A 13,031-nucleotide genomic window follows, 5' to 3' on the forward strand; every position below is an offset into this window, starting at 1 on the left:
TGTTAACTATGCAGGTACGGGTATCATAATATCTGTACTCGTGGATATCCTTACCGCTATATTATAATTTAAATTAAAAAAATTAAAAAAAACATGTTTAAAATATTAACTTATTGATTTTGAATGAGTTATGTTTTTATTAATTAGTTTTTAAAAAAATTATTTCTTTTATAATTTGTCATTCAACACTAATTAAATAGGTTATTTGAATTCTGTTTGAAATTTATAAATGTTATGTATTGTATTTTATTTAAATTTAAGATTAAAATATGTTGTTAAATAATTTTTTTTTAAATACCTGTGGATACCCATTGATACCCATAAATATTAAAAAAATATCCAATCACATGTATAACAAATACCTATATATATATATAAATATAATACAAGACAATATTTATCATACAGGTAAAATACGAAAAAATTGTTACATTTATCCTACACATCCTCTTGACATGTCTTATCACAATAACATTAGCATGCACTCACACGAGGCAGCGTTCCTCTCCCACGCAGCCGCATGACAATTAAAAGCCAAGCCACTTCGAGAAAAAACCACAGTCCAGTCCTCCTCACCCACCCGTCCAAGATTGGAAGGTTTAATTACACTAAAGCCAAAATGTTTACATTTTGTTCGCTTATAAGAATGAATTTGAGAAAGAGAGAAATGAATTTGAGAACGAGAGAAATGAATTTGATAAACTTTGAGGTAAAATTTGTGTACTATGTTTAAAATAATTTAGAGATGAAAAAAAAAATTAAGTAAACTTTCCGAAAGATTAGAGGGATATAATAAATAAAAAATTATTTAAATAGATTAAAATAAAAAATTATTATTTTACTTTACAGTTAAAATTAATATATTATTATTATTTGTTATTATTATTATTATTATAATTAATTATAATAGTAATAATAATCTATAATTATATATAAAGATAATTTTTTTCTTTTCATATTCACTAACACAAAAAAGTCTTTTAAAGTCCTATATTTTCGGTTTTTGACGTTTGTCCAAACACTGACGTGGTACTGGGTGACGTCAAAATAACGTCGAAAAACATAGCAGACGTCACTTAACGTCAGGACAATAGGAGTCCAATGTTATCCAACGTCGGGGCCAAAAGCAGCAAACGTCAATTTTCGCACTAAATGGAAAAAAAAAAAAAACAGAGTAGTTTGACGTCTGGTGGGCTCTGACTGCTATGTCAAACTGCTATGTTTTTTTTTTTTTTAATTTGGCTGTTTTTACAACATTTCCACACTTGAAAAATCATAAAATTTTCTAGAACAATTTCATAATAATTTCAGCACAATTTTGGAGTTACAGTTATATCTAATAATACTTAAGTTTCATCATATATTCTAATTTTAACTTTACTCTTTATACAATAATTATTTGTTAAATTTTAAAAAATTAACTATTATTTTAACATGTTTTTGTAAGACTGTTTATCTTCTCTCTTTTTCTATTCATCTTATTTTTTTTTTATTTATTTCACTTTGTTTATAATAAATATAAATTTATTTTGTATATTAACTTAATAATATTACAATATCATCAACCATCATCTACTAATATAATATAATGCATATTTAAAAGATAGTACACAAAGGCACTGTTGTGCCAATATTTACACATGTAATAATAATAATAATAATATAACAAAGCCTCCTTTGATTCACAGCCTTCTCAACAAAGCTTTCACGTTTGAAAAAAAAAAAGGGTCATTTCAGTAAAATAACACTACGTGAATAATAGGGTGTTAAAGTAAATCAACTCGACTTATAAGGATTGGCTCATCACATGTTAAGCTAAGAAAGGGTCAGCTCAATCTGGCTTACATTTTGGTGAGCCAAAAATTTTGCAACCTAGCCTAACCCACCACGGGTTGGTGGGTTAATGGGTTGACTCACTTACAAATTTTTTTTTTTCTGCAATTTATTTTATATATTTATTACATTACAATGAGAGTGAATTGACTTAATTAACTTTTAATAGTAAATAGTAAAATCAAATTGTTCACTTAATTCTTAAAATATTATTATAATAGTTAAAGATTATATTACCAATGTATATAACATTACAAACCAATTGATTAAACATTCAAACTATTCAAATATTATGGAGTAACACTCTAGCATTTAAAAATATGAAATTGTGAACCTATATAATTAGAAGTACTAAATAATTATAGCAAAAAAAAATTAAAAATTGTAAAAATATGTTGGTGGGTTTAATAGGTCAACTTACCTTCAACCCGACTTGAATCCGTTTAACCCGTGAATTAAGTATCAAACTCAATTGAATCTACTTTTGAAAAAATTGAATTTTTCTATATTCAACCTAATTCAAACTCATGATAAGTCAGATTAACTCAGGAGTTGAAACCTATTTTCACATAGAATAATTCATCTCAAATCTCATCTCTTATACGACTATAGAAATGGACTGATCCCACACATCTTCTTCCTCAAATACTCTCAAATACACTGATGTGAACATATGCATAATTATCAAATCTGTCTGCACATATATTAATTCAGCTGAAGTGATCAAGGCAAGAATGGAATTAGGGTTCCCACTCCTCCCCAAATGTCTCCCCATCTATCTTTATTTCATTTCCTCTTAAATTTATCATTGTTATTTCATTTTCTTTAACAAACAAATAATTGTAGAAACTACTTCTTCATTTTAGGGAAATATAATTACATAATATCTATTGACTTTTTTGGTATTATCTTACTATATTTTTTATATAAATTCAATAATAATATGGTCTGATATAAATTTTGTTCACGAGACAAAATTTGTAGATTGTTGAAAATTTTAAACTAATTCTTTTTCAAATTATAATAAATGAAAAAAAGTACAATTATGAATACAATATACAAATTTTATTTATTTAGGTAGTTACTTTTCCTAAAATTAAAAGTATTAAGTGTAAATATGAAAATATCATTTAAATAATTTATTTAAAGCATATTTGAATGAAAGTGTTAAATTTTAACATTTTAATTGGTAATATATTTGAAATGTACATATCAGGATTTATATTTATATATAAATATAAGTATAAATATGAGTTAATAAATATGATGCATTTGTCATGAAGTTTTCAATCTATATCAGAGGTCATACAAAAAGACTTGGTAAGTCAATCTTTCATTGAGAAATAATGCAAGCTTACCTTAGAATATGTGTCACCACACCTACACGAATTAATGAATTGTGGAAACAGGACTCCAGAAATCAAATATAAACATAGATTCGAATTTCAAGGTTAAATAAATTTTTAATCCTTAAATTTATACATTTTTTCTTTTTTTTTTCTTTTCGTGTTATTTTGTTTGTTAACATAATTAATATAGCGAACAATATCCTCTCACCGAAAAACACTTTATATCCATATATTATATTGGTTTTAATCTATTAGGTATAAAAAATAACGCGATGAGAATTTTGTAAGTCATGCGTTATTTTCTATATCAGTTGGACGTAGAATATATAAAAAATGAACACGATGATATTTTTGTAGTATAGAAGAAGATAATTTTTATTCAAAATCTAATTATAGAAAGTATTTTTTTATTTTTCCTTGGAGTAATAATATAGATTTGACCTAACAGACCGGTCTGTAAGTGTGCAGACCGATCCGCAAGTCCGCCAAAAAGTGAAACGAAGTGAGATATTGATTTCTCTAACTCGCAAAGGCCCATTCTGCATGACCCGCAGCTTGTATGGGCTGCCCGTGACTCGTACGGGTTGGTCCCAAAAATAAAAATAAATATTTTTAATTATTTAATAGTATTTTTTTATTTTTGAAAAAAATTAAATATTTTGAAAATCACGTAATTTTTGCACATTTAAATAAATGTATCGTCTTAAGACGCGCATGATAGGATGTCAACACATAACTGATTCTCAGACCCAAAATCTTATTTTTACAAACTTATCTTTTCGATTTTTCTGTAATTTTACAAAATAAATTATGATACTAACTTCAATTCTATTTGTAAGTTTTATTTCTGGTTTGTCATTCGTCTCTATTTCGATTTGAAAAAGATGTAATTTTAATATTTGAGTTTGATTATATATTATATATATATATATATATATATATATATATATATATATATATATATATATATATATATATATTGTGAATTTGGCCAGGTCAAACTATGCAAGTACGAGTGCCTATAAACTTGTAATGTAAATACTTGGTATGTTTGCAATTGTTGATTTTTTGGTTGCATAGGTAATTTGTGTTTGAATGGTTAATTTAGTTTCTTAGTTGTGAAATTTGGGATGAGGCTGGGGAGCGACACATTTGGTTTCTAAGAAGTCATTTTAATTAATTTTATAAAATTAAATATATATTGTACTGTATGTTCTATCGGTCACTCGGCCAAAACCAATCCTCAGGCCCATCAAACAAGGTTGGAAAAACTCGTGTATAAAACATCATCGGTCAAACGGCCGGGTAAATAAATTGTGGACCATCGGTCAATCGATTCTACGAACAAACCACATAACCTCGTTAAGAGACAAGCGGTCGAACGGCCCGGTGAATAAATTGTAGGACCATCGGTCAAACGGTTATACAAATAAGTCACGGTACTGCCAGAAGCAATCGGTTGATCGGTCTCACAAGTCAACCATGTCCAGGCCCATCGGTCAATCGGTAACACATAAACGAGTGACATTCTGATCCCCAACGGGACATCGATCGATCGGCATCGCACGAACAACACATTAACCTAATAAAGGACAATCAGTTGATCAACCATCGGGTCGGTCGGTCGATCAGTATCTAGATTCGCGTAGTCCTTTACATGCGTCTGTCGGTTGATCAGCCATACGCGAATCGTTCACTTGTTAAAAACAAAGTATAACTAACCCAGTCAAGCGGTCATCGGTCGCACGGTCAAACAACCAGTCAATCGGTTTAATTAACGTTAAACGAGTCAGTAATCTTGATTAAAGGATCATTGGGCCGTGATTAAGGAACCCTAATCACAGGCCCACACCGAAAACTATAAATAGGGCCCAAAGGTAGGTTGGTGAGCATCTTAAATTCGCATTTATTACAGCAGTTACACTGATACACCGATCAGTCCTTTACTGACTTAAGCATCGGAGCCCTTTAGACAGGTACCCCGATCGTCATCCCCAACCGATGGAGCTAAGGAGTTGATCTTCTTGGAGAAGTTATCCTTGCAGTGGGAAGTGGAGTAAGCTTGAAGAGGTTCTTTAGTAGGCTCTTGGTCCCTACACCCGAAATATATATATATATATATATATATATATATATATAATATGTTAAATTATAAAAGTATTAAACTAGAAAATTATAAAATTATATACCAGAGAGATCATGAAAGTTTGATCGAAAAAGAATGCAAGTTTATCTTAGAATATGGTCAGCACCAACACTAATTAATGAAACAGCACAAATGAATTCTAAACATAAATAATAATTTTATGGTTAAATATTCTTTCAATCCTTAAACTTGATGTTTTTTTTTTTTCTTGTCCTAAATTAAAAATTAATTTTTAATTTAAAATTTAAAGAATTATCCTTTTATTCCTAATCATTAATGTAATTACATTTGTTGTTAACATCGTTAACGTGGTGGTGGCTAACAATGTCCGGATCACGCAGTAAAATAATAAATAATGTGGAAATACATTTTGAAGATTTTTTTCGGCTAAAAAAATTTCATTCTCTAAAATTTGCATTAAACTTTATTTTGGTCCCTTAAATTTAAAAGTGGATCAGTAAAAATATAAAATTGACATTATAATTTCTTTAAATTTAAAATATCTGTAGTCTCCAAATTTAAAAATATTTTTATAATCCCTAAATTTGAAAGTGGTTTTTTATGTATTCTAATTTTAAAATAATTTATTTTAGCTTTCAAATTTGTGTTATTAAATAATGTTGTGACAACAATTTCTAAACCACTTGAATATTATTTCAACAATCCCTATGTTTCTCATATTTCCAACTCTTTTGTCCATGAAGCTCCAATCCTTTTGGTTGCTTCTTCTAATGTACTTTTCTGCATTTTCCCAGCCTCATGCTTTCAATTCTTCTCCAATTGATGCTTTGCTGAAGTGGAAAATCAGTCTTCACATTAGTTTAATCCCTTAAAACGAAGTAAATTTTAATCTTTTTTTAAGTTTTTAAAACTATTCATTTTGATTATTTTTAAACACATAATTAAGGAAAAACGTTAATAAAATATGATATGGTTATTATATGTACATCTATATTGTTGAATTGATTTGCTTCCATATTGACAAAATTTAAAGAAAAAGGAAAATAACTATTAAAATCTCATTATTACTGTTGTTGGGAGGGAGAATCGAGTTAAAAGGAGTTTTGTTCACTAAATTAACAAACTAAATACGCATATACGTATAGCAATTACATTATATTCTATGAACATTTTTCATGAAATGACTACAATAAAGTGGTTTAGAAACATAAAAGGCTAGGCTGAAATTAAAAGAAAATAAAAATAAAAGACCAAGTTAAAGAATGAAAAAGTAGAATTTAATCATAGTAAATCTATTACTATATTGAATATTAAATTAGAGATTAAAAGGAAAAATAAATATTATTATTTTAATAATTATATTATTTTTAAAAATAGATTTTAATAATTATACACAATATTCCAAAATGTTCCTGCGCGAACGCGAGCTTCTGTGTGTCTGAACGGCGCAACATTCCGAACGGTGGCGGCAGCGGCAGCGGCAGCGCACGGATGCTAAGCCTTAAAGCTTCCAAATTCCGGTAGCTGATTCTTAAATTACCAAAACCAAATGGCTCTTATTTCATCGTAATCGAAAATCAAACGATACAGTTTAATGGATCCCCCACCTCAATTTTCCTCCACCGTAAACCCTAACCCTAACACTCACCCAAGTCCCAACGTTTTCTTGGACCCAACCTCCGATTCAATCCCAAATCTCCTCCAGAACCCGAACTCCACCACCTTGAGTCACTACCTCTCTTTTTCCGTCCCCAAGAAGCGACGTCGCGGCCGCTCCCAGCGCAATCCGGCGTCGTTTCGCCTTCCACTCGCCCTGCCTACCGACTCTCCATCTTCCTCTTCCTCCCGAACCCCTGCCTCTGACGAGATTATCGTAATCAACAAAGAAGCCAAAACCGAAGCCCTAATCGCCCTCACCGCCGGTTTTCCGGCGGACTCTCTGACGGAGGAGGAGTTAGACGCCGCAGTGCTCCCGGTCATCGGCGGCATCGAGCAGGTAAATTACACTCTCATTCGGAATCACATAATTGCAAAATGGCGCGAAAACGTGTCCAATTGGGTGAGTAAGAAAACCTTCCTGGATTACATTCCGCAACATTACCACGTGCTTTTGGATTCCGCATATAATTACCTTGTCTCGCATGGTTACATCAATTTCGGAGTGGCCTCTCCCATCAAGGAGAAGATTCCAGTGGAGGCGAGCAAGCCGTCGGTGATTATCGTCGGCGCCGGGCTTGCCGGGTTGGCTGCGGCTCGGCAGCTTATGAGATTTGGGTTCAAGGTGACGGTGTTGGAAGGGCGGAAGCGCGCCGGTGGTCGTGTTTATACGAAGAAGATGGAGGGAGGGAATAGGCTGTGTGCTGCTGCAGATTTGGGTGGTAGTGTGCTGACGGGTACGTTGGGAAATCCCCTTGGGATTGTGGGGAGGCAGTTGGGTGAGTTGCTTCATAAGGTGAGGGATAAGTGTCCCCTTTATTGCGTGGATGGGAGGCCGGTTGATCCGGATACGGATGTGAAGGTGGAGTCTGCGTTTAATCGTATGCTCGACAAGGCGAGTAGGTTGAGGCAGTTGATGGGGGAGGTCTCGGTGGATGTGTCCCTTGGGGCAGCATTGGAGACGTTCCAGCAAGTCTTTAAGGACTCGGTGAGTGATGAGGAGTTGAGTTTGTTCAATTGGCATCTCGCTAATTTGGAGTATGCAAATGCGGGGTTGTTGTCAAATCTTTCCCTTGCATTTTGGGACCAGGATGATCCTTATGATATGGGGGGAGATCATTGTTTTTTGCCTGGAGGAAATGGGAAGCTGGTTCAGGCTTTGGCAGAGAATGTACCAATTTTGTATGAGAAAACTGTGCATACGATTAGGTATAGTGGCGATGGAGTGCAGGTGATTGCAGGGAATCAGGTGTTTGAGGGTGATATGGCTTTGTGCACTGTTCCATTAGGTGTATTGAAGAACGGGTCTATCAAGTTTATACCAGAGTTGCCTCAGAGGAAGCTTGATGGGATAAAAAGGTTGGGGTTTGGTCTGCTGAATAAGGTTGCCATGCTTTTTCCTCATGTGTTTTGGGAGATGGATCTTGACACATTTGGACATCTTTCTGATGATCCAAGTCGTCGTGGGGAGTTTTTCTTGTTTTACAGTTATGCAACAGTTGCTGGTGGTCCCCTGTTGATTGCTTTAGTGGCAGGGGAAGCTGCACATAAGTTTGAGAGCATGCCCCCCACAGATGCAGTCACACGGGTTCTTCAAATTCTCAAGGGTACACTTTATATGAAAGTTACTACCTACATTATACTTTGGCTAATACAATTTACAAGATAAGAATATCCATACAAAATAAGCAAAGAAAAATAAATTAGAGGACAATAAATTGCATATCCATTATCATGTAGTTTGTATGATTTCCTCAGTTTCCTAACACGTCTTGTGATATGAGTTTTATTTATAATATATGTAAATGAAGTTGTATCCTTTTCTCATTATAATTCAGTTGAAATTCTTAATTTTCATTGGACAAGTTTAATTTTTTAGTCAAATCATATTATCCTCAATTACTTATATTTGATTACTTTATTTTAGTAAATATGTATGAAGAAAAATGCTTTATATGTCTGTAGGTATATATGAACCAAAAGGAATCAATGTTCCTGAACCAATCCAAACTGTCTGTACTAGATGGGGTAGTGATCCCTTCTGCTTTGGTTCTTACTCCAATGTTGCAGTTGGAGCTTCTGGTGACGACTACGATATTTTAGCAGAAAGTGTGGGAGATGGTAGGCTTTTCTTTGCTGGGGAAGCAACCACTAGACGCTATCCTGCTACTATGCACGGGGCTTTCCTAAGTGGTCTAAGAGAAGCTGCAAATATGGCCCACCATTATAATATTCGAACACTGAAGGTGAAAGTTGACAAGGCCCCTTCAAATGCTCATTCTTGTGCTTCCCTTCTTGCAGATTTATTTAGAGAACCTGATATAGAATTTGGGAGCTTTTCTATCATTTTTGCTCATAAGAATACAGACCCCAAGTCACCAGCAATCTTGAGGGTAACATTTGGTGAGGCTAGAAAGAAATGTAATGAAGTTGCAAAACAAGACCAACAGCACTCTAACAAATTACTTTTTCAGCAGCTTCAGTCACATTTTAATCAACAACAACAGCTTCATGTTTACACATTACTTACAAGACAACAGGTTCTTGACCTAAGAGAGGTAAGAGGTGGTGATGAAATGAGATTGAATTACCTCTGTGAAAAGCTAGGAGTGAAACTAGTCGGAAGAAAAGGTTTGGGGGTGAATGCTGATTCTGTCATTGATTTCATTAAAAGTGAGAGGGGCAATCGTAAGCCTGTTTCAACCTCTTTGGCTCTTAAACCAGGTGAGTGATATACCTTATGAAATGCTGTTTTCTTCGTTTCTGTATAAATATCTTTTGAAAACAGGAAGTAAAGTGAAAGCAATACAATTTACGTAGTTATTTGTTAAATCATAAAGAGAAAAATTGAAAATATTTTCACGAACCAAACAAGCTGTTACCTTTTCTTTGCTTCTCATTTTTTCTATTCTTTGTCCTCTGTGCATGATGAGTTTCTGGATCAATTTAAATAATATTTTCTTGATTTATAAACAGGGGTGTCATCAAAGCTGAAGGCAGGCATTACAAAGCGCAAGTTAATCAGGTTTGAACTCAATTTCTCTATTATATATAATCTCAAATATCATTATTCTATTTCGTGTGAAACTTTAACTTTACTATATTTGTCAACTCAGACGGGCAAAAGTGGTGAGGAAAAGCAATGGATCCATAGATGTGGGGAGTGCCGCCAAATTATCAGAAGAGGTTAAGATGACAGATCTAGTGCTTCCTGATGTAACTGTTTCAGGTAAGTATTGTATGCTGAATTTTTTTATACAGAGTATCCTGTCCTCAAAATTCATATTCTTTAATTTGTTTTAAGTTTTTGCCTCTTTTATACCTAAGTTCCAATAGCTGCCTTCGCGGGGAAATACTATTTATATTTTTTCAAAAGATAAAGTAATATGTTCCTGATGTTTAGAACTTGAACTTTCAGTTTGGCATCTCCCTTCGGACCCATCTCGAACTTCAGCAACCACCATCTCTAGTTAAACCTATTTGTTTTCATCTCTCGTTGATTCTGCATTTTTTTTCCATCTGCTTTTTTTTTCCCTTCACACTCTCTTCTATATTTGTTTTATTCTCTATTTTAAATTTAGATGTTGTCACGACAATTTTTCTTTTTTTCCTCTTTTATTATTCAGTTTTTTCAACATCTTTTTTCCTCTCTTTTTTTTGCTTGATCGGCCTTCATTTATTCTCGCTTCTAAGATATTTTTTGTTGTGTGGCTTATGCTTATGCTTATGTTATGAGACTTTGACGAATTTTATTTCATAAACAATTTTCTAGAAGTTAATTGAAATATATTGATAGTGGAGTAACATTTTTACACCAAAAATGCATAAAATTCAAACTTTATTTCTGATTTTGTTATGTTGATCCTTGTTATTTGTTTTAATAATTCATTGTGTTTAACTGGCTTTTTGGTACTTTATATGTATGTTATAATTCATCTTTATGCTATTTGTACGCAATATCGTCTGCCAATTTATATGGTATGGTAGAGTTTTGGTTTTTCGCCACGGACAGGCATATGCAACTGATAACTGTGCCATGCATTAGTATTTGTAGTTGCGGAGTTTGCCAGTATGAATTACTAATTGCCTAAATATTCCTAGGGACCAATCAAAGTGACTTGAGCAATCCATAAATATGGATGATCGTCTTTCACCCAGGAGGTGAGACAGATTCTGATAGTTTTTTAATAATTCTCTTATCATATGCTCAGTATACTTTTATCTTGTTCAGTTCAATGAGAGTTTCAAATATATTATTTACTTTTATAATAGATTCACTTTTTCCGTATTAAATTGCAGAAAGACTAAGATGCCCCTTCTACTTGTTCTCCCACAATGCTCTTAATGGATTGTCAGGTGTCTTTCCTAGATTCTTGGTGTCTGGTTTACCGTTTCTTAAAGAATTATAATTTGAAAGAAAATGTGAGAGCGAGCCTTGCACATAGGTGCAGATAAGTAAGGTTGCTTCCCTGTAACTTGAAGTTACATGTTCGAGTGCTGGAAAAGACTTCTCCATTTACGGGGGCAAGGGTTCCTACATCTATTCTTCCCATACTTCACTAGGTGGGAGCCTCATTCACGGTTCTAATTTTGTATAGATAGAATTGAAAGTAGTAATAAATATATTAATGTAACTGAATAGATCATTTATTGCAACTAAATCCAAGATCCTGATTACAAATGACGAAACCGTCAGCTAAGGAGGCATCATTCTTGTGGTAGCTGTCTTTGGTATCAGCTGTGTACCAAAGTTTCTTACATCAACCTTGTGATAGCTGTCTTTGGTGATGGAATCGATTTGAGGTGTTTTGGCTGGATCATCCGCACATCATTTGTTGAATAAATTTGAGATGACCTTGTAAAACCTTAAGTGCTGATGGCTCATGATGTAGCAACCTGGCATGTATTATATCTCTTTCAAGACCTTGCCTTGGTCTTGGCCTGATATGACCTGAAATAGTTGGATTTGCTTGCCAACCAGGGATGAATTTTTGAATGCAGGCGCAGCATTGTGATTGGCCTCTTCAGGTTCGGTGCCACCTTTTAAGGCAGCCATGCCACTTTAACCATTTTATAGAAGATTTTGTTTTGTATCATTTGTGTATGATTTATGAGGACATGAAACCGCGAGCTGTAACATTTATACGATCTGAAAACTGTGTTGTTCCCTTAAATTTAGTAGGTTCCCCCACCGCAATTTTTAAGGATAGTGTGCACAATTGGTCCCACTTGGTTTCTTCATGTAGTCTCTGAATGTTTGGTGAGAAAAGAGTGGAAGAGGGGATAAAATAACCAAGGTTGTTTGGAGTGGAAGGAGGGGACGTTCTTTTTCTTTTTTATCTTATTGTTTAACGTAAATTTTAAATACAAATACTAATTATAATTATATAACAAATTGAGTTATTTTAAATAATATTACACTTTATTTCCTATAATAATGATTTGTAGTTATTATGTAAGAGGCACATGTTTCATTTTGATTTAGAAAGTAAACTCAGTTACATTTTTAAGGACAATGATATTTTAATTCATTTTTTTTATCCATTTTTAATCTATCATTTCAATCACTATTAGATCATCACATCAGTAAAAAGAATTAAAATAAATTATTTAGTGGTGATTGAAGTAATAGGTTAAAAATGGATCAAAAAAAGTGAGTTAAAATATCATTTTTCCATTTTTAATTTGCTTGTGTGTCCAATTAATTTTTGTTAATATATGATTTTAATTTTGTATCTATAACAATATACAAAGAGGATTTTCTTTTTGTGTTCACATTTCAAAATACTAATTTTACCCTTCAAATATAATAATTTATTAAATTTTTAAAATTGACCGTTATTTTTCCAAGTTTTTTATAAAATCAGCTATCTTTGCTTCTTTTTTATTTATTAATATTATTCTTTCATCTGTTTTTATATATTTTACTTTATTTTTAATAAATATAATTTTAGTTTATATATTAACTTAATAACATTATAATATTATCACTTACTAATATAATATCAGCATATTAATACATACACCTAAGCATGCATGTGTTTCTGCTAATTTTAAAGAATGAGAGTTGCGGATTTATAACTATA

The 13,031-nt window shown here is 32.6% G+C and overlaps 1 protein-coding gene across 2 annotated transcripts; it reads left to right on the top strand.

The window, feature by feature from the left end:
* The first annotated feature begins 6,689 nt into the window (after positions 1 to 6,689).
* On the top strand, positions 6,690 to 12,123 carry LOC114190694 (protein FLOWERING LOCUS D). 2 transcript variants are annotated; one of them, XM_028079676.1, is made up of 6 exons: positions 6,690 to 8,552; positions 8,911 to 9,669; positions 9,922 to 9,970; positions 10,062 to 10,174; positions 11,047 to 11,106; positions 11,245 to 12,123. In XM_028079676.1, the coding sequence occupies exons 1-5, from the start codon at positions 6,884 to 6,886 to the stop codon at positions 11,076 to 11,078; spliced, it is 2,622 nt and encodes an 873-aa protein (XP_027935477.1). In that variant the 5' UTR covers positions 6,690 to 6,883; the 3' UTR covers positions 11,079 to 11,106; positions 11,245 to 12,123. The 2 variants fall into 2 exon arrangements, 1 of the variants encoding a protein (XP_027935477.1); XR_003605839.1 differs by lacking the exons at positions 10,062 to 10,174; positions 11,047 to 11,106; positions 11,245 to 12,123 and having other exon boundaries at positions 8,911 to 9,348; positions 9,420 to 9,669.
* The last annotated feature ends 908 nt before the right edge of the window (positions 12,124 to 13,031 follow it).

Source organism: Vigna unguiculata, chromosome 7, assembly GCF_004118075.2.
Source record: "Vigna unguiculata cultivar IT97K-499-35 chromosome 7, ASM411807v1, whole genome shotgun sequence".
NCBI classification, from domain to species: Eukaryota; Viridiplantae; Streptophyta; class Magnoliopsida; order Fabales; family Fabaceae; genus Vigna; species Vigna unguiculata.